At 42.6% G+C, this 22,218-nt stretch overlaps 1 protein-coding gene across 8 annotated transcripts in view; it reads right to left on the reverse strand.

The window, feature by feature from the left end:
* ASPH (aspartate beta-hydroxylase) overlaps positions 1-22,218 on the reverse strand; it is a 508,516-nt gene that overhangs the window by 374,742 nt on the left and 111,556 nt on the right. For 7 of the 8 annotated variants that reach the window (XM_029591373.1, XM_029591374.1, XM_029591372.1 and 4 more), the window contains exons 2-4: positions 19,284-19,433; positions 3,194-3,238; positions 1,128-1,196 (exon numbers count right to left, since the gene is read on the reverse strand). In XM_029591373.1, the coding sequence (XP_029447233.1) occupies positions 1,128-1,196; positions 3,194-3,238; positions 19,284-19,433 (264 nt within the window). The remainder of the gene's footprint in view (positions 1-1,127; positions 1,197-3,193; positions 3,239-19,283; positions 19,434-22,218) is intronic. The other variant, XM_029591371.1, reaches the window with a different exon arrangement.

The following is a 22,218-nucleotide window of genomic DNA, read 5'->3' on the forward strand; positions in this document are numbered from 1 at the left end:
CGTTTTGGACTAGGGAAGACAAGATCTAAGCGTAAAAAGATATTGGGGAAAAAAAAAAAAAAAAAGATTTCAGAGGAGTTATGCAGGCCCAAACTGATCTAGTGCCCTTGGCTCTTCAGATGCAGTTCCATTTTAACCGTTGGAAATCAGTCTTCAGTGCTTATACAGTCGGGTTCATCTTTTCAAATGCGCTATCCACGGACCACAAAGAACTGAAAACCATTCCACATGAAATATTACGGCCCAAAGTGATTTCTCTAGTTAGACAGGGGAAAGTGGGTATTTGTGTCCCACATGAATTCAAGAAGTATCCCATTTAGCAAAAATTGATTAAGTAATGAATCACATACTAGAAAAGTCATGTAATAAATTATTTTTTTTCTTAATAAAAAAAAGGATAGAAAAACAAAATGCATTTGATCCTTGTATGAAATGCAGCCAAAAAGTCATAACACAAAGAAATTTCACAGGTTAATAATGGAATGGACACAGCAAAAAAAAAAAAAAAAAAAAAAAGCAAATGTTTTGGGGATTAACAGGAATGCATTTCGGGCAAACATTGTTTACACTGTTCATCTGCTATACATACTAATGCTCTGCCAGAATAAACAAACACGTGCAAATCATTCTGGGTTTGAATGATCATTTCTTAATTCTGACCTTACTTTCTCTACCTTTCCTTCATATCTCAAGCCACCCTCACAAGAAAAATAGTCAGGCAAATGTCTTAGCAAAGTTACCAAGTGATAAGCAATAATGTGTGCACCAGCAGCCCTTATGGAATATTTACATATCAACTCCCATATCCTCATCTAGCAATACATGTTCTCTTTGGATAGCTGAGGTGCCTTAACATTAAAATATTCTCTCTATATAATACTTTAATGCTATATTAATATCATATATATTCATTGTTTAATTGATTCCCAAAAACCTGAACTCAGGCTATGTGATGCAGTCCAGATTTTACTCTCAGTTTTCAAGTATATGAAAATAATTCTCACTTACAAAATATATTCATATAGTGGGAAGATTATTTTTCCCCTTTTCATTCACTGGACAGCATGAAGAGAACTCCACAAATAGAAATGCGTTAAGATACATAATTACACAAGAAAGCTACTTGCCTAACAATACTTTGGCATCCTCAATATCAAAGTCTCCATCTCCATCAGCATCATAGATTCCAAGTTTACCTAAGTGGAAAGAAGAGAGAAGAATGTGGTAAAAACCAAAATTTTCTTTCACACCACATAAAAAAAGAACGTTTGGAAATGTATGATGGGAAATGCGTCACGTCGTGGTTGGGCTCACGTGGCTCAACTCTCCCACAAAAGTATAACCAGCAAAAACTGGCTGTGCGCCTTCAGTGCATTCTCTCCACACCTTATGCATCAATGTAACGAGGTCACTGTCCATCGATTTATCTTGCAATTAGAAAGCAGACCAAAAGAACGGAGACCCAGCATCCAGGCTGGGAACTCCATCCACAGAATGTCTTTCTGTGGGCAAGGTTTACAGATCGCTCTCGCCATCCCTATCCAATCTCAAGGGTTCTTAACCGAATCTGTTAAGCCCCGCCTGCAGGGAAAACCCCAGATCATAGGTATGGTTTACAATCTGTGATTTTTCTATTCATTTTTACTTGCAATTACCTCAGACATAAATTTATTCTAGAATTCTCAAGTCACAGGTTTGGTCAGCCTTTGTAAGGCTTTAGTTGCATTAAAATATATATATATATATATATATATTTTTTTTTTATTTTTTTTTTTTTTGTTTTTACTTGATGTCATTTAAACAAAGTGGATTTCACAGCTGGCTTTTTGCCAGCATAGCTGCTGGTTAATAAACAACAGGTGGTTGGATTAGAAGAGATTCTGATGACATTTGGAATATTCTTCTAGCTGAGAGTAGAAGAAGTTTACGGTTTAAAAAACTAAACTGTGCAAGGATGTGGTACAGTGCGGCAACTGAGCAAAAGCAGCAGATACCACATTTATTAGCACGCCACCAGAAAGGGAGAAAGAAACGAATTGGAAGAACAGCTTTTAGAACCAAAAGCAGCAAGAGCCACCAACCCTTCTGCACTAGTAGATAAACAAAAACTAAACTGCAGACCTTATCAACTGGTTTTCTTAGCAGGCTGTACAATAACCAAGGATAAAAAAAAAAATGATCGATTACTATGCTCAGAAGCACTCAATATATTGTTCTTGAAAAGGTGCCACATCATGACAAATGTAAGCCTCGCTCAGGTAGTGGTGTGTACAGGAGAGCGGGGGTCAATTTGGATTTCAGTACTCGCCTTTCCAAAACTGAGCACAAGGCGAGCTGTATTCAGGTGCAGAAGGCAATTTCCTGCCCCAGATGATCTATTGTACCCGAGGCAACAGAGGCTGAAGTGACTTGACAAAGGTCTCAAGCTGCATCCAGGATTTGAAACCCTGGCTTCCCTGGTTCTCAGCCCGCTGCAATAATCATTAGGCTACTGCTCCTCAGGTCTGCCAGGGATGGGATAAAGAAGAGGCAGGGCTCACAGCCTCTGGGGGAAGGAGGCCCAGCCATCAAATTATGGCAACACCTAGTGAGCCATGGTAGAACAAGTTTCAATCTGTGGCCCCTGGCCAAGGAGTTTCCCTACCATGACTAAGCTAAATGAGAACAGAGAAAGGGGGGGGGGGGAATGTAGGTTCATGGTGCCACAGTCATAGTAGCAAGTGGTTCTGGTTAAGATGGAAATCCAAAGAAAGATAAAGCAGAAACCAAATCAAAACCATTTTCACAGAGTTACATAAAGCAAACAGAAACCCATGGTACAGGGGAAAGATTCAAAATGGATGACGACAGGATTAATGAAACTGAACTGAAGACCAGACAAATGGGAATGCACTATTTGTTATTTTTTAGCATTTCCAAAATTAAAATTCAAATTGAGGAGGAAATCTTAAGAAAGCATAATCTTCCAAACACTGCTGAATACCCAGAAATCCAGAATAAGAACACAGCAGATGCGATGAAGGCTTCTGCTGATCATTTTCAGGTCACAAGACATAACTGTCCAAATGCATCATGAAACTAAAACAAAATGAAAGGCAGGGAAAAAGAAGAGATGCAAGTGCCAGGTTTTGCTCAGAACACCTTGGGAACTGGAAGATGAGCGACAGTGAAGGTCATGTCTCCAATATCCTACCTTGAAGAACCTCAGAGAAGTTATAACGGAAATCCTTTGCTTTGGCTGCATGCACAATAAAGACAAGAAAACCGTTACTCACATCTTCTGAGGAAGAACAGTTTCAAAACCAGACATTCTACGCCTCACTTTTTAGCATTTTCCCCTCCGCAATGGTCGGCAGCCAAATGTCAGATAAACATATACAAAAAGTCCAGAAATCCATACATGTAGAGTTCTCTCCCTCCCCTAGAATACATCTCTCCCTCTAAAGGAATGGGACAGTACTGGAGTATTACATATTGTCTTTAACTTTTATCAGCTCTCCCACATTCATGCTCTATGAAGGCACTAAATATCCAAGCTTGATGGCATCAAATCTGACAGTTGCTCCAGCACAATTTGTTGTGTGAAATAGGTTTGGAGTAGTAAACAACAAGGGAAATTATTATTGCTTCCCAAGAAATATCTTACTTAAGCTGTAATTATCTGTGCAAGATCCTTCATGTCTAAGCAATCACCGATAAGCACAAGGCCAGTTTGTTTTGCTAGTTTTGAAACATTTTATATATATATCACAGATAGACATTATCCAAAGTATACATTCCCTTGAACATTTTTCACATATTATCTTGTAAATGAGTCAGATTTGCATGTATTTAAATGACTTTTTTCCTGTTCATCAATATACCATTTTCTACACTTTTCAGGTCCAATAATGTTTAACCTCTCCTCCCCCTCAAGTCAATACTTGGTGGAAGCACCTACAGCAGCAATTACAACTGTGAATCCATTGGAATAGGTCTCCAACTTTGTACACCTACATTTGTCAGTATTAGCCTATTCTTTACAAAGCTGTTCAAGCTCTGTCAAATTCCTGGAGGAGCACTGATGGACATCAATCTTTAAGAGGTGAAACAGATTTTTGATTGGATTAAGGTCGGCGCACAGATTGGCAACTTCAGGACAATTAATGTTTTGTTCCTTAGCCACTTCAGTGTAGGTCGTTCTTACGCTACAAGGTTAACTTCCAGTTTCAGCTTTTTTGTAGAGTACATCAGAAATTCTTCCAGGACAGCAAGTTTGCTTACCTGTAGACAGGATACTCCATAAGCAGCAGGGTAAATAAGCCATTACACATCAGTGACATCATTCAAGCTCAGTAAAGTCTTTGCTTAATGTCATTGTATAGGTGTTATTTGATCTGTCTTTATGTAATTACATTCTATTTCTGTTTTATTGTACATTGCCTTGTAGACCAATAGCAAACAGGTGGTTTATAAAACCAAAAATAAATGAAAAATACTAAGCATGCACAGTAGCTCCCACGTGAACACGCTGCCTTGTGAACCCCTCAGTCTCTTCCAGAATTTAAGCTTTAGCGAAGTAGTCAACTCATCAGAGAAGCAGGCAGGTATTAAGCATGGTTAATTTATTCTACTATCTATGGAGAACCCTATTTATAGGTAAGCAAACTTGCCATCTCCATCCACATGCAAGCATGAATTAGTCATAATACGTGGGGAGTCTCAGAAGAAGCATCACTTAAAGTCAACCTTGTCCCACCAAGTGGAGAATGGACTACTGGGTGCACAGTTTATGCAAAGTTATTGATTCCTCAGGACATTCTGGCCAGGCAGCAAAGGGACACGAAGGTATGAATAAATGTTTAACAGAAATGGCTCAGAGATAGGCCACTGAAGTTGCCATGATTCTCACTTGATGAACCTGAACAGACCCTGCAATCTGTAAGCCAACTAAAACATAAAAGTGACTATGCAGTCTGCCAGCCAATTAGTTCATTTGGCAACTACCCTTTCCATTCTATTGGGATCAAAGGACACAAACAGTTGAGATCTTCAAGGTGAAGCTGAGTCCTCTTTAAATAATACTCGAGCTCTCTTGCAGTCCAAGAAGCAAAGAGCTCATTCTCCTTTGTGCTTTAGGTAACTTCTTGTGTCCAGAGGGCTCACAATCTGAGTTTGTACCTGAGGAAATTGAAGGTGAAGTAACTGGTGGATCAACAGTGGGATTTGAACCCTGGTTTCCTTAGTTCATAGCCTGCTGTTCTAACCAGTAGGCTACTCCTCCACAACCTTCTTGGAAAGAAGATTGGTAGCACAATAGCTTCATTAAATGTGGAACATAGATACTAATTTCGGAAGGAACTTAGGGTGATTCTGCAAACTAGCCCCATTATGAAAAAAAACTGCAGACAGAATTTGAAACCAGAGCCTGAAGTTCACTTACTCATCGTGCCAAAGAGAAAGCAACAAGGAACAATACATTCAAGTCGAGAAACTTCAAGTCCACTACCTCGAGAGATTCAAATAGAGGTTTCATGAGTTTCATGGTTTGATCTAGGACCAATCCTGATACCCACCAAGTTGTTCCTCCCTATCATCGCTGTGATATAATTTGTACCCTGGTATGGCATTATCCCACTGGTTATCCTCCTTCCACCATGTCTCTGAGATGCCTATTAAGTCTCTCTCATCATTCACCTCTATACATGCTAACTCTCCCATCTTACTTTTTAGACTTCTGCCATTGGCATACAGGCATTTCCATGTGTTTTTTGTTTGTATTAACAGCCTGCTTTTCAGTTGACAAGGATAATTTGGGATCCGACAGTCGCTCAGCAGTGCATGGTTCAGAGGGAGGTATCTCTGAAGGATACTAATGAAGGAAGAAACTTAGGGAATCCCAACAAAGAGCATCCAATAAAAGCAAAAATAGTCCATGTTTCTATAAGTAAAGAATCACCTGAGTTAATAGATTAAATTCCACCTCATCCCAAAGGACCTTCTGGAGAGTTTTAGCAATGAGGAATCAGTGGATATGCATATAGTAAACCGACACTCCAGTCTAGCACAAATGCATCGGGAGTTGGATACAAGAAGCATAACTTCAAAGTATCCAGGTCAACCAGTGGTATTCCATAGTGACTGAACACATCGTCCATGACCTCTGATCACTCATGCTGATGCAGTCCACCTTATTCTGGTTTCCCAGAAGATAGGGTGCTTGGAGATAGGTTGTCATGCCACAACCACATTCGGATGGCCTCTTGACAGTGGGCATAAAAACCCATACCTCCCTGCTTGTTTATAAAAAATATGGCCACTTGATTGTCAAGATTCTCTCTCACTAAAGAAGGTGAGAGAAAGCCCTAAGAGCAAAGCAGATGGCTTATAGCTCCAGGTGGTTCATTTGCAGATGACTCTCCACTAGGGACCATGATTCTTGGGTCCACGCCACACCAATGTGTGCCCCACCCCACACTGGAAGCGTCAGCAGATAATCACTTGATGCAGTAGGACAGGTAGTGAGAGACCTACGTTTAGAACCTCTGGATTCATCTACTACTTAAAAGTTGCTTCTCATCCCGGTTGCTTCTCATCCCGGAGGTCTCAAGAGATTTGGTGGGACAATAGCTGATAAGAGCTCATGCCACTGGATGTCGAGGCCCTGCATGTGCAGACATTTCAAAGGAAGGACTAGAACTGACCTTGTTGACACTTAGTCCTGATGAAGGATAGACCTTATAAGGTTCATCAGCAATGTGGCTCTTTCAAGGGGGAGAAATTTGTCTCCTGAAGTTAGTTTATCCAGGCTCTTATGAACTGAATTCTTTGAGATGGAGCAAGATTTAAACTGCAGAAAACCAAGAGACTGGAAAAGCTGTATGGTCTTTTTGAGGGACCCCAGAACTGACAGAGATAGACCATGAGCAACCAATTGTTCAGATATGGGAATATGCAGAATCCCTACCGACAAACTGTGCTACCACTACCACAAGGCATTTTGTGAACATCTTTGGGGCTGCTGAGAGGCAAAAGGGGGAGCACCTTAACAGGTAGAGCATGTCCCTCACCACAAACCTGAAAAACGTCCAATGAGCAGGGTGAATGGGAATGTGTGCATAAGTGCTTTGAAATCCAGAGCACATCTCCAATCCTTTGAAAGAAAGGAAGAATCATCTAAAGGGAGTTCATCTTGAACCTTTCCTGAACCAAAAATATGTTTAGTCTCCCCAAGTCCAGTATAAGCCTCAATTTCCAGTTGCAACTGACAGATTTAGAAGGGTCAGAGCTGAGGAATGAAATCTTTTGAGTCAAAGAAAGGCAAGAGATGCATAAGTAGGAGCAGACTCCACAATTTTTAAGATCCACCAGTCCTTGGAGACACAGAACCATTCCAAGAGGAAGGATTGAGCCCTTTCTCCCACTGGAAGAGGCAGATCTCAAGGGTTTCAAAAACTGGTCCCAGGCTTAGGTTGTATCTGCTGCCAAATCTTCAGCTCACACTTTTCCCTCTGCAGATTTCATGCAGGCAGCTGCTGCTGCTGTAGAATAACAGGAACTTGATATGGCTGAAAGAGTGGAAGGAACATCTTTGGAAGAATGGATGCTTGAGGGAAAACTACTAGCATTGGGTAGGTGCCAATTGGTCCCTCATCACAGCTGATAACAACTGTAAGGTGGATTGATGCTCCTTGATCAAAGCCACTCTCTCTTGAACTATGTCACCGAACAAGTTTTCCCCTGCACAGGATGTATCCACGAGATGATCATGCACCTCCTCTTGAAGGCCACTCGCTCAAAACTACATGAATCTTTGGGTTCCTATAGAAGTAGACAAAATCCAGGTCCCTGAATCAAAAGCTTCATAAACAGAATGGATGAGATGTTTCTTATACTCCTCCACACCCTCCAATGCTTGACAGAAGTCTGCCTGTCTATGGTCTGACTGTTTCGTCAAACGTTTTCCCTTTTGCATGCATTTGTGCAAATACTGCACCACACACAGCTGGTGGGCCACAATCTGGGCACTCGGCATAGATCCATGAAAGTCCCTTTCCCCCCAAACACATCTAATTTTTCTGGATCCTTACCAGGTGGTGTGTTAGAGTGATCATGAGTGCACGTAGCATGAGTCTAATGCAGACTCCACCACTATGGAGTAGTGCAGCAGTTGGACAACCACAAACACCAAGGAGACCTAGAACCTATTTTTTAAGTTTCCAGCCCACTGGAAGGCATATCATCATCATTTGCCACATTCTCAATTACAGGTACCTGAGGAGTTTGTGAACCGGAATAGCCAAGAAGAATGCCGGAGGTTGAAGAAACTGAAGAGGTCCAAAGACATCTGTTCTAGAGTCCTTTTTCTTCCTGACACTGATGGACAGCATCTTTACCAGCTTATCCAAAAATCATGAGTAGCAGAGATATTCAGGAGGAGAAGTATGCTGAAACAAGTCCAGTAGAGCATTTGAAGGAATTTCTGTGGAATCTTGCTCCTCCCCCAACCACAGAGGAACACTGATGACAAAGGTGGCCAAAAAGGAGATCTGAGGGGGAAATATCTGGCAGGAATTCAGAATTTACTGAAGCCATTTCTTCCCCTTTCTGATTCATGACAGGACTTCTCTGGAAGAGAAGAATGCACCATCTCATGATGAGAACTTACTCTCAACACTGGACGCTCATGAGGAGAGACATGCATCAGTGTAGAAATTTAGACAGTTCCACTGTGTAAGAAAATTTCTTCCATCTTGGACAGGAGAAGTTCTAATTGCCCCATTCAATCTTCAGGGTTTAAGCAGGCAAATAAATTCCTTGCTAGCTCCAATAGCTGCGCTCCCATTGACTGAGGGACCATCTGCACCAAAGCTGGAAGAGAGACATCCTCACTAAGGATTGGCTCATCCTCACTAAGGGCTGCAGAGAAGGAACTCCGCGCCATATCTGCTGCATATGCTACCGAGGCAGCCAGCTCTGAGATGCTCCATGCCAATTGCATCGACAACTCCCAAACAGAGCTTTGCTTCATGAATGGTGCCAGAGGCATTTCCTTCCATGCCATACCCCTAGATGCAGGGACTCATTTTATTTCCACATTTGTTAACCACCACTCCCAAAAGGTTACACAAAGTGGTGTTATGTAAACAAACTATATACAAATAATAAAACAATTTAAACAAGTTACAGTAAGTTAATGTAAAGCTTGAGAAAATAACCAGGCCTTCCTATGCTTACAGAAAATGGTGAAATCATCCAATAAGGAGTTCCATAATGCAGGACCAATGCAAGAAAAAGCAGAGTTGCTTACCTGTAACAGATGTTCTCCTAGGACAAGCAGGATGTTAGACCTCACATGTGGGCGACATCATCAAATGGAGCCTGGCACGGAAAATTTCTTTCAAAGTTTCTAGAGCTTTGACTAAGCAGACTGAGCATGCCCAGCATGCCACTATCCACGCATCCACGTGGGGTCCCTCTTCAGTCTTTTAATACAGAATTACAAACAAAAATAAAATAAACTAGAAGAAACCCAACTCTGCGGGGTGCTGGGCGGGTTTCCTGAGGACTAACATCCTGCTGACCTAGGAGAACACCTGTTACAGGTAAGCAACTCTGCTTTCTCCAAGGACAAGGAGGATGGTAGTCCTCACAAGTGGGTGAATACCTAGTTACAGGCTGCTCCCTGATACACATGGGACACACAGCACTTAACTAGGAGCCAACGGGCAGAACAAACTAGTGCTGGTGGCAACAGAGGGAGTCAGCCTGAACCCGAGCTCTCTTAATAATCGTCAGGACCGTGCATAGAGGGACATTCAAAGACACTTCAGTTCCTATATAGCCATCCCAAAATCTGAGTTATTCCACAACTTTGTCCCAGAGTTCTTGTTACAGTTCCTTGGTACTCATAATTAGGAATTTGCTTTGAAATGCACTACCCAGCAGAGAGAACCAACGCTCTCAGCGTCTTGTACCGTTATTTGGTCAGCACGACTGTTGAAGGACTTTGTCCACTTGATGAAGTGGAGGCGTCCACAAGAATGAATTATTTAATGTAAACCCCCCTGATGAAGGCCTGACTGCCAAAACATGGTCCATGTCGGGTGGATTTTTTGAACGCCTGTGAAGCTAAGTATGTCACAGTTCAATGATACCAGATGGGAGATATAAAGAAATTTAAAATATAAAAAAAAATGTTCGTGGGGGAGATATTATTTAATAATAAGAATTTTTTTGGTAAGAGGGAGACTGTATATGATTACAACTGTAGGGCCAATTGGGCTGATACTGCCTGGGGCCCATTGCGGGCGAGAAGCAGTGGATTAAAACTAAGGCACGATTACCTGATACCGTCTTTCTCCTTTAAGTTTTATTGATTTTTTGGTAATAGGGTTTGATATAGTTACTGATCCCTCTCTGATTTTTCCGTTGTTGATAGATTTCTGAGAGGAGTTGCTCGGCTTTGTGATTTTTGGCATATAAATAACAACAACATATTAAATTAACATGCCATCATTTACAAAAAGGAACCTCAAGATTCCCAAATGAGTTACTTTCCAAGGATATTCGGCTGCACTTAGCTGGACAAGGCTGCCGCTGAAAAAAAAAAAAAAATACCCAGATAACTTTACCGTTCCACAGCCTGCAGAACATGCAGAAAAAAAAAAATAGGTGCAGAAAAACAGCACCAAGTTCAGCGTAGGTCTTATTACATCGAGCCCACAGACTTCCCTATTACATAAGAACATAAGAAATTGTCATGCTGGGTCAGACCAAGGGTCCATCAAGCCCAGCATCCCATTTCCAACAGAGGCCAAACCAGGCCACAAGAACCTGGCAATTACCCAAACACTAAGAAGATCCCATGCTACTGATGCAATTAATAGCAGTGGCTATTCCCTAACTAAACTTGATTAATAGCCGTTAATGGACTTCTCCTCCAAGAACTTATCCAAACCTTTTTTGAACCCAGCTACACTAACTGCACTAACCACATCCTCTGGCAATAAATTCCAGAGCTTAATTGTGCGTTGAGTGAAAAATAATTTTCTCTGATTAGTTTTAAATGTGCTACTTGCTAACTTCATGGAATGCCCCCTAGTCCTTCTATTATTCGAAAGTGTAAATAACCGAGTCACATCTACTCGTTCAAGACCTCTCATGATCTTAAAGACCTCTTTCATATCCCCTCTCAGCCGTCTCTTCTCCAAGCTGAACAGCCCTAACCTCTTCAGCCTTTCCTCATAGGGGAGCTGTTCCATTCCCCTTATCATTTCGGTTGCCCTTCTCTGTACCTTCTCCATCGCAAGTATATATTTTTTGAGATGAGATGACCAGAATTGTACACAGTATTCAAGGTGCGGTCTCACCATGGAGCGATATAAAGGCATTTTGTCATTTTCCGTTTTATTAACCATTCCCTTGCTAATAATTCCTAACATTCTGTTTGCTTTTTTGGCTGCTGCAGCACACTGAGCTGACGATTTTAAAGTATTATCCACTATGATGTCTAGATCTTGCTCCTGTCCCCGTGCTTCTAGTTTTCCATTGGCCCACTCAGGCAAATTCTAGAAGGCTTCTCTTAGGCACTTCTGCTAATGTTCCTCCTGAACTCGGCCAGAAACCTTATGGGTAAAAGTTAGCCAAATAATTTTAGGGCAGAGCAGATTTACTCAGCTCCATTTATTGGGATAACAATTAATATCTCTGGTACACAGATAAGTTTTACCCATGCATCCAGAATATCCTTTTCCTCCCTGCCTCTTTTTATCTGGGTAAATTTTCCCTGGGCAATGTCTTATATGGGTCTAAAGTTATCTGCCGGCAGGGCAGGGAATTTAAACCTCAGGGTTTGTTCAGGTAACTCGAAAAGTTACCCGGACCTCACCGTCTTTACCAGAAAGCTCTGTACATTTTGTTCTGTTTGGTAGCAAGTATGGGATAGGACTCTACTTATTGTGGGACCTGGTGAACCTACTTATGTTCATCAAATCTAAAATACACTTTTTTTTTTTTTTACAGTACAAAAATAACCAGAGCAATATTTGGTCAGCTAGCGAGAGGGGAAGTTAGCTAAATAAAGTTATGCGGGTAACTTTATCCTAATATTCAGCAGTTCTCATGCACATAAAGTTTGCAGCTGAATATTTCTGGATAAATTATGCGCTGACCTTAGGACATTTATTTTTACAACCAGACTTCCATACTTAACTTTAGCCAGCCGGTGCTGAAGGCACAAAGTTTAAGCACACACTGGCACACCTCCAGCCCTGCTTCTTTTTATGCAGGCAAATTCTGTGCATACGAGTTACACATATAACATGTACCTGCCGGGCTGAGGGGCGGAGCAGGGGAAAATTTCAACCCAAAGATTTGTTCAGCTAACTCACAAAATTAGTTTGGACAACTCCTGCGAAGGTTGATCTCAATGACAATCTTTAAAAAACATAACACAACCATTTCTAGCACTCAACACACTGAAGAGAAAATGTTACATTTATAAATCAGGGGCCACTGAAGGTACAGAAATACTAATTAACCAAATTACGGAAGGAATAAATGGACAGATCCCAATGACAGCATAAACAGAATACAACAGCAAAGCAGAGCATGACCAAAACAACTAAACCACAATACCGAGTGCAAATGAGTAGTTCCAACAACTTTCTGATTACCCCCAGAAACCACTTTTTCACCTTCCCCCCCCCCCACTCCATCCCACATCTCCCAGGATTACATCATATGCAGTCAAATTCTCCAGCAATAATGATCTTTAGATCAATGGGTCCTTTAGCTTGAACTTGACGAGACAACCAAGTGATAAAGGAACTCCAGGTACTTTCAAACTTAGACATATCATCATGAATGTGGGCAGATAACTTATACATAATGAAAAGCCGAGGCATAGCTTCTGTGAGACCTCATCTTTCCGCCCCCAGGCAGCCAGTTCACACTTCGCCCCCATTATAATATATCCAGTGAGACTTCAAAATCATTTATCTATTTCAAGAAGGCCCAAAGAAAGCAAGAGTAACCCCCGGGGATTCTGGTAATCTGATATCAGTTATCTCAGCCACAAATTGTAATACCATATTCTCAGTACCCTGAAACTTTAGAACAGGTCCACCAGAATGAAAAAAAATGACCTTGGTCCCCGCAACTGCGCCAACAGAGATTGGAAGTCCTCTGGGGATAGAGAAATACCTACAGTACCTGAATGTAAACCGGTGTGATATCTCAATTGAGATCGAATGTCGGTATAAAAAAATAAAAAAAAAAAAGTCCCCAGATACATCTTGCTAATTTATCTGGGGTAAGGTACCACCTGTATAATAATTTATAACCATTCTCCAAATTAAAGATACAGAGCTTTCCCTCAGCACCTGGTAGCACCTATCCCACACCTCATCTTCCAAAGTTACAGAAAGATCTTTTTCCCCCAAACGAGAACATGCTTTGGTTTATAGTCAAGATCCCCAATTAGCAAAATGTAGGAGTTTAGAAATCATCTTTTATAATATATATAATATAATATAGTTGCGATGGAGATGGTACAGAGAAGGGCAACCAAAATGATAAAGGGGATGGAACAGCTTCCCTATGAGGAAAGGCTGAAGAGGTTAGGGCTGTTCAGCTTGGAGAAGAGACGGCTGAGGGGGGATATGATAGAGGTCTTTAAGATCATGAGAGGTCTTTAAGATCATGAGAGGTCTTGAACGAGTAGATGTGACTCTGTTATTTACACTTTCGAATAATAGAAGGACTAGGGGGCATTCCATGAAGTTAGCAAGTAACACATTTAAGACTAATCAGAGAAAATTCTTTTTCACTCAACGCACAATAAAGCTCTGGAATTTGTTGCCAGAGAAGGTAGTTAGTGCAGTTAGTGTAGCTGGGTTCAAAAAAGGTTTGGATAAGTTCTTGGAGGAGAAGTCCATTAATGGCTATTAATCAATTATACTTAGGGAATAGCCACTGCTATTAATTGCATGAGTAGCATGGGTTCTTCTTAGTGTTTGGGTAATTGCCAGGTTCTTGTGGCCTGGTTTTTGGCCTCTGTTGGAAACAGGATGCTGGGCTTGATGGACCCTTGGTCTGTCCCAGCATGGCAATTTCTTATGTTCTTATGTAATTTATCTGCACGAGCGCAAAAAACTTCAAACATGGATTTGCTTCTACTAAGGTCAACAGCAATCCTCTTGGACCAAAATAAAAAGAAGCCAAATGCAGATAATGAAATCTATCTTTCTCATCCAAGGGGAAAGAGTGACGCAGAGCATCGAAAGAAATGAGACCAGCTCCCCATACTTGTTCCAATCACTCGATACTTAAAGGTTTTGAATAGGCTGCTGCCACAGCTGACTGCCCTGGAGGAAAATCCTTAGAATAGAGAAAAGATGTAGTATGCCAGTGACAATTATCCCCCACCAGCTGTGTACGGTATCTGCACCAGACCCTCAGGGAGTGTGAGGTGAAAGGGGAGCCCCTATGATACTCCAGCTCAGAAACCCCTGCTTGCCACACAACCATATCTAATGGTGGCAACCCAAACATATCCTGGTCTAAAGTTACCCAGACCTTACTCTTATTTATGCATTGCCATTCCCAAATTGTTTTTAACTGGGCAGCTGCATAATAGAATTCCAGATGTGGAACTCCCAATCCCCCCTGATGTTTAGGTCTAAACAATACTGATCTCACGATCCTAGGTGGCCGTCGCTTCCAGGTGAAACACATGAAAGCTTTCTGCCAAACTTTTGAGTACCAGTATGGGAACAAACACTGGTAAGGTTTGAAAGAAATAACAAACGCAGAAGGACATTCATCTTAACAGCTGATATCCTGCCAAACCAAGATAATTAAAATCTGTCCCCATCTCTCTAAATCTTGAAGAATTTTTCATTTAAAAGGAGGATTACGACCCATAGGGGTAGATTTTAAAAAATTGCATACACGTTATAAAATGCCATGTCAGCACGCGCAAGAGGGGGAAGATATATGCATTTACACCGGCACGCAATCCCCCAGCACAGTGGCAAATGGCTGCTGTGCCAGGCGCCTCTAGCCCCGCCCCACCCCTTTCACTTAGCCCGGGACTTACACGCGTCTCGGGGGTTTACGCGCGTGGCCAGGCCTTTGAAAATTGGCCCGGCGCACGTAAGGCCCGGGTTTTACTCACGGAGGTGATTTTAAATCCGGCCCTTAGTATTTAAAGACATGTTCTAAGAGTATCCATCAGGAAAAGAAATGAAAGCAAATTCCAAAAAGACAACCCCTAACTTCCCCACAGTCCACCAAACCAACCTTACATATACTCCCACAAAAAAGCTAAATGAGCAAAGGCCTTAGGTACACCAAAAGGTCCTAGTCCTGGAGGAACCCTCCCCCCCTCCAATACCCCATCCCACTGTACCCAAACCTTAATCTACACCTCAGCCCCATGGGGTGCATAACCCCTAGGGAGCAAGACACCACCAAAAATGGCATTAGCCCCCAACTTCGACTCAGACTGAAAACAACTCACTCCTAAGAACATCCCAACTGTTAACACCTGAAACCCTACCCTGAGGAAGATATGGATTACCCGTCCCAGCAATAAAAAATGAGAAAACTTATATCAGGAGATATATGAAAAAACAAGACAACAAAATAGATAGAGTCCCTGATATAGCTTGTTCATCCAACACTCACCATTCCAGGTGATGAGTGTGAGTCCGGTTGTCTCTGAAGATGCCAACTGGCCCTGGAACCCTCTGCCATGTAGGCCGATCACTCTTCTTGTCCAAATGAGACCCATTAGCTACTGTGGACTCCCCTGCAGTAACAGAGATACCACACTTACGCAGAGACGCCGCTGCTGCTTACACTGTTTTTACTTTAATGGTCTGATCTTGGACAGTAAACTGAAGGCCAAATAGGAAAGTCCATTTGTAGCAGATGTCCTCACACTTTAAGATGGAGAGGATATCTCAGAAGGTTCTACGTTTGCGGATAGTGATTAGAGAAAGATCTTGAAAAATGTCCACCTGATGGTCATTCCACGTGATTTGTCCTTTTTCCAGGCCATCATGGCCACCCTCTCTTTCATAATAAAGTTATGGAAACATATTACTATATCCTGAGAGAGATTACCTCTGGATTGTCCGAGTGCTCTATGTGATCTCTCGAGCTTTATAATCAGGCAGAGGTCCAGTTACGTCTTCAGAGTCCAGCACTTGAGTACAGACAATACATGGAAGCAGTCTTTAAAAGCAGGCAGTTCAGGGACCTCCCCTAAAGAGAAAATTTGATGGTCCTGTTCTCAAATGGGTAAAGCCTGCCACTTCCTCTCGGCAAGACACTGTCAGCGGCCTGCTCATCAGCCCGCGATTCTATCTCTGCCATGCGGTTGCTGAGGTCAGCCACTTCACCTCGCAGCTCTGTAAACATGCTGCTGAACTCCTGCTTTATATATGCCATATCCTCGCAAATTTCGGTGAACCAATGTCGGAAATCTGCCCTCAAGATTATCCCTTCCGCATCTTCTCCAGAGCAGAGCTCATCTTCCGCCGCAGCAGGGCCGCATCCTGCAGCGACCATGTCTTTTACCTCACCACAGCCGAGGGCCTGAGAAACATCCCAGCTGTCAAAGGAAAACTTCTTTAAATCTGGCTTTTTCTTCGGTTGGGACATACCTACCGGAGGATCAGCCGAAGCACTCCCGGGTTCCCACTGCTGGGGTAAGTAAAATCAACGACGGGATGGTGGCTAATGTGATAATCGGGTTGGGAGCTCCGCTTTTAGGCTGCCATTTCTGGATGTGACGTCACTTCCTCCATTCTGAAGGAAATTTTTCTGCTTTTTGCCAACGATGTTCGAACTTCTTTCCTATGTATTAAGAATGGTCTTGATCTAAAGTAACAAAGCTTTCAAGAAGAACCCTTTTTTTTTTTGTTGTTTTTGTTGCCACAGTAGTCTGTGCTTTTGCTGTTTTCTGCATCTTACCATCCACCCAGTCAAAGCAAGAAATGCATATACTTACGCATATTGGGGCGGATTTTCAGAGCCCTGCTCGCGTAAATCCGCCCAAAACCGGATGACACTTTCCTGGCAGTTATAGATTTAGGGGTAGATTTTAAGAGGCGCGCGAACAGCCTACTTTTGCTTGCGCATCAGACTCAAGCAAAAGTACGCTGGATTTTAGTAGATACGCGCGGAGCCGCGCGTATCCACTAAAATCCTGGATCGGCGCGCGCAAGGCTATCGATTTTGTATAGCCTGCGCGCACCGAGCCGCGCTGCCTCCCCCCGTTCCCTCCGAGGCCGCTCCGAAATCGGAGCGGCCTCGGAGGGAACTTTCCTTTGCCCTCCCCTCACCTTACCCTCCCTTCCCCTACCTAACCCACCCACCCGGCCCTGTCTACACCCCCCCCTTACCTTTGTCGGGGGATTTACGCCTCCCGGAGGGAGACGTAAATCCCCGCGCGCCAGCGGGCCTGCTGCGCGCCGGGCCGCGACCTGGGGGCGGGTATGGAGGGCGCGGCCACGCCCCCGGGCCGTAGCCACGCCCCGTCCCCGCCCCCAAAACGCGGCCGACACGCCCCCGAAACGCCGCGTCGACCGGGCCCGCCTCCCGACTCGCCCCCCTCCGAAAACCCCGGGACGTACGCGAGTCCCGGGGTCTGCGCGCGCCTGTAGGCCTATGTAAAATAGGCTTACCGGCGCGCAGGGCCCTGCTCGCCTAAATCCGCCCGGTTTTGGGCGGATTTAGACGAGCAGGGCGCTGAAAATCCGCCCCTTAATGCAAAAGTAAAATTGTATTTCTACTGCCGCTGTTGAATTTGAGTCAAATTTATGAATTTTGGAGACACTTTCAGTTTAAGTGATGAAATTGCCTCAGGAAGGGCTCTTGGTAGTCCTGCTCCTTACATTTTATAATATTCATTAAACTTATAACAGTATGTTGATTTTTGTTTAACCATTTCTTTATTGGAAAGAAGACATAGCCATGCCTTTATATTTCCTGATCAGGGCTTAATCATTCCAGGTCAGAACCAAATTGTAGCCTGACATGCATGCCCAACATTGCACAGATTTGTCTGGTGCAGAGGGAGGGCCTACGTGCTGGCCCAAATTGATCACTTAGACTTAAGCTCTTTGGAGAAGGGAACTCTTTTACCTATTGCACCTGTATGATTTGTTTCATTCATTACACGAGTATAGTGTCTTTCCCAGGTTTACAATTTAAAAGTACACCGCTTTGAGCCCTCCTTTGAGAATTAGAAAAGTGTGAAAGAAAACCAAACAGAAATAAAAAAAAAATTGATTTGGTATTTCTACAGCACTCTAGAACAGGGTACCGCACAACAAATTATATAACGGTATAACAAAGTCACAGACTGCGACTTTAAACCCTGCTCTCTCATTCCCACTCCACTGCTCTAATGACAATGAGGTCACTCTAACTCCCTTATATTTTCTAGCCCTGGGAAAACTGTCAGGGCTAGAAATCAATTAAATTATCTACAGATTTTAGTATATTTTGACATGTTTGCAGTTGTGAATATGCTAATTAATACTAAATATAGAACTAAGCCCAAAACTCTACCAGAACATTCTGCTTATAGCTTCAGCTCAGGTAAGGACTGAAGATCTCAACTGGACACTTTATTGTTGTGATCTAATGCTGTGTTTTCCAACCCTGGCCTAGCGGCACATCTAGCCAGTCTGGGTTTCAGGTTAACCATAACAAACATGCATGAGAGATATCTGCATCACTCTAAAACAGAAAAGAAAAAAAAAACAAAACTAACCACGCCCTTGGGAATATCAGCTTTCATCGTTCAAAACTACTGCTCCCATTTAATAATCATTTTCCAGGGTGGCCTGCGAGCACAGTACTTAAAGACTTCGGTATAGGAGAGGTAATTCCTGGGCTGAGGAATGGCTGCAGCAGCTAAGCTCTCAGTCATCTCTCACGTACTACAAAAGACGGTTTTTCCTCACTGTAAAACTACTTTTCCTACATCTAACAATTTTTTTTTTACTGCCAGCATTCCACAATATGTAATTAAACTTGTACTGAACTGCAGCCTGACTGTAAGAAAAACGACAATTTTCTGTTTCGTCCATCCACCGTATCCAGCAAAATGTTGCCTTTTCTAGAAGAGGCTTACCCCCTTTCAGCCAGCTCATCAGAAGAGGGGGGACTGCAGAGGGTGAACGGTATCCCGGTTCTAACAAGAGCACCGCCATTGGGATGTTATCCGGGCCATTCTAAAACATTTATGTAGCTCCAAATCATGAAAACGAAAAATGTCTTACCTAGAACTTGCTCATAATCTACAAGATCAAACCAAACAACAGCTACTGATGTCCATACTCCCAGCAAGGCGATCACCATAAACCAGGTGAAGAAAGAACTTCCAGAAAGGCCTTCTTTCTTGCCATTCTTGCTTCCTCCTTTGCTTGTATCTGTTAAAATGAGAGAAGATAAAAAAAAAAAGTCATTTGGTAGTCTTAAAAAGTGAATTATTAGCTTGGCATAAAGTCTGAATTCACTGGACGTGCCCTCAAAACCAGCACATGGGATGAATGACTGGGCCACCTGAGGTGTGTCAGCGCAAGCCCGTGGTATAGCCGGTGGGCTCTCAATCGCACAACTGTATTGTTACTAATGCACTTCTTCAATCTCTGCATGCAAGGTGCATCATATCTGTTACGCAGTGAGACTTCGCTCTCTCTCTCACTCCCCAAATCAGTTTTCAATCTCTGCCTGCAATTCTCATTGCACTGCTGTTTCAGGATCTCCCTCAACAAAGGAAAAAAAAACAAACTTACAGCAAGTCAGAACATCTTTAATTTTCAAATAGCAAGAGAAATGTTGCCATTTAAAGAATATGCATTTTCACTGCTGGAAACTAAACTGAAGACGTCTAGTTGTGTTTAAATAAAGCAGAAGTATGGCCTTTTGAGTACCAGTTTTCCATCTGGCACATACGTTTTGTGTCACTAGCAGGTTAATTCTCAAAACCTTTCATGCAGGTAACAGGTAGGTAAAAAGGTGGTCTGAAAACTGTCCCTCTAACCATGACCCCCCCCCCCACACACACACACACACAGAGATTTTTATACACAGTGGATAAAAGCATGTGCAGGGAACATGGGGGATGTTTAAGGCGCACACTTTGCACCTGCTTCAAAGCAAAGGTCAAAGCAGGCTCAAAATCTGCAGAGTACTAAGCACCCACATTCCCCTTACCGACCCCAGTCATGGGCGAGGTGGAGGGGGTCCCCTTCAAAAAATTAGCTTGCAGGCCTCTGGATCCATTGTAGCCGCAGGCCTGTAAGCTCCGTGGGCAGTCTAAATTGTCTCTAAAACTCCCATGGCCTCTAGCGGCAACATTTTGTAACAAGACAGAACCAGATGCATTGCTCTGTCTGGCAGTTCATTTCAATGAAACACAGAAAAGGCTGCCAGAAAATTAAAAAAAAAAAATGCACCATCAATAGCAATTGTCAGCTGCTCCAACATTTTCAGCTGCACAAAACAGCTCAGGGGAGGGCTACACAAGTCAGACCTCGGTGCTAAACAGAAACTATTTCAAGCACAATGCTGCTAGATACCCGGCCTCCAAAGCTCACCCACCTTGAGGAAACCAGAGAACGAGCATTTTTCTCCGCAGGACCACTCCTTTGGAACAGCCTACCTAAGGAAATAAGATGTCTCCGAAAAAGAATCTTCTTTTTCGGAGACATCTAAGCCCTAAAAATTTCCCTGTTCAAGAAACTGAAATAATGGAGTACTCCTAACACATCCCTCCTTGAATGGCTCATCATAGCAGACTGCTGCCCCCTCTCAAAAATGGACATTTTGTTTTTCCACCTTCCTGATAACTTATGTTGTTCCCCTCTTTTAGTAAGAATGATACATTCTTGTTTTCTCCTTTCATTTGACTGCGTATGTTCATATGTACCCCGCTCTGAACGTAGGAAGGCCGGGCAATAAATGCCTTTAAATAAATAAACAAACAAATAAATAAAACAAGGAGTTTGGGGCTTTAAAGTCCTTTAATTTTCACATAAGCCTGATCTTGCCTTTCGCTGCTTACACTGCTCATTTTGTTTGGATCTGAGGAAGAAAGTGTTGCCTCCCGAACGCTAGCGAGAAGTACATTAGCACAATAAAAAAGGATCACCTGGCCTAAATGTATTTTATTGACCTTTATTTCCACTGCTTACGATGACATGCTCAGCAATCTGCATTTCCTCAGCAGAGGGAGAAAGAACAAGAACAGGTTACTGTTCTTGGACAGCTGTCAAGAAAATCGTACCTTGCCACAGAGATCACTGCAGATATGCCAAGTCACTGTGTCAGGGGGCTTTATGTAATATGATCACCTCCAAGCTGCATTAAGATTAGCAAAGCCACATCAAGCCAAATGTGATGAGAAAAAAAAAAAGTTTACTGCAACAAACACTTGCAACAAGAAAACCATTTTCTGGAAAACAGAGAAGGGCAACCAAAATGTTAAAGGGGATGGAACAGCTCCCCTGTGAGGATAGGCTGAAGAGGTTAGGGCTGTTCAGCTTGGAGAAGAGACAGCTGAGGGAGGATATGATAGAGGTCTTTAAGATCATGAGAGGTCTTGAACGAGTAGATGTGACTTGATTATTTACATTTTCGGATTATAGAAGGACTAGAGGGCAGTCCATGAAGTTAGCAAGTAGCACATTTAAAATTAATCGGAGTAAATTCTTTCACTCAACGCACAATAAAGCTCTGGAATTTGTTGCCAGAGGATGTCGTTAGTGCAGTTAGTGTAGCTGGGTTCAAAAAAGGTTTGCATAAGTTCTCAGAGAAGTCCATTAACTGCTATTAATCAAGTTTACTTAGGGAATAGCCACTGCTATTAATTGCATCAGTAGCATGGGATCTTCTTAGTGTTTGGGTAATTGCCAGGTTCTTGTGGCCTGGTTTGGCCTCTGTTGGAAACAGGATGCTGGGCTTGATGGACCCTTGGTCTGACCCAGCATGGCAATTTCTTATGTTCTTATGTTTATATTATTTCATCAAAAATTCATCCGATTCAGAAAACCTGCTTACAGCAACATATATTCAAGAGCAAACAGTACTGGGAAGTTCATCAAATCTAAGAACTAGACAGTTAATAAAGGGTTAGTAAAGGATCCTTTCAATCCCGTAAGGTAATTTGAGAATCGGATCAAATGCTAAGTCTTCACTTTACAGATAATGCCA

This window comes from Rhinatrema bivittatum, chromosome 2 (genome assembly GCF_901001135.1).
Source record: "Rhinatrema bivittatum chromosome 2, aRhiBiv1.1, whole genome shotgun sequence".
In the NCBI taxonomy this organism is placed as follows: domain Eukaryota; kingdom Metazoa; phylum Chordata; class Amphibia; order Gymnophiona; family Rhinatrematidae; genus Rhinatrema; species Rhinatrema bivittatum.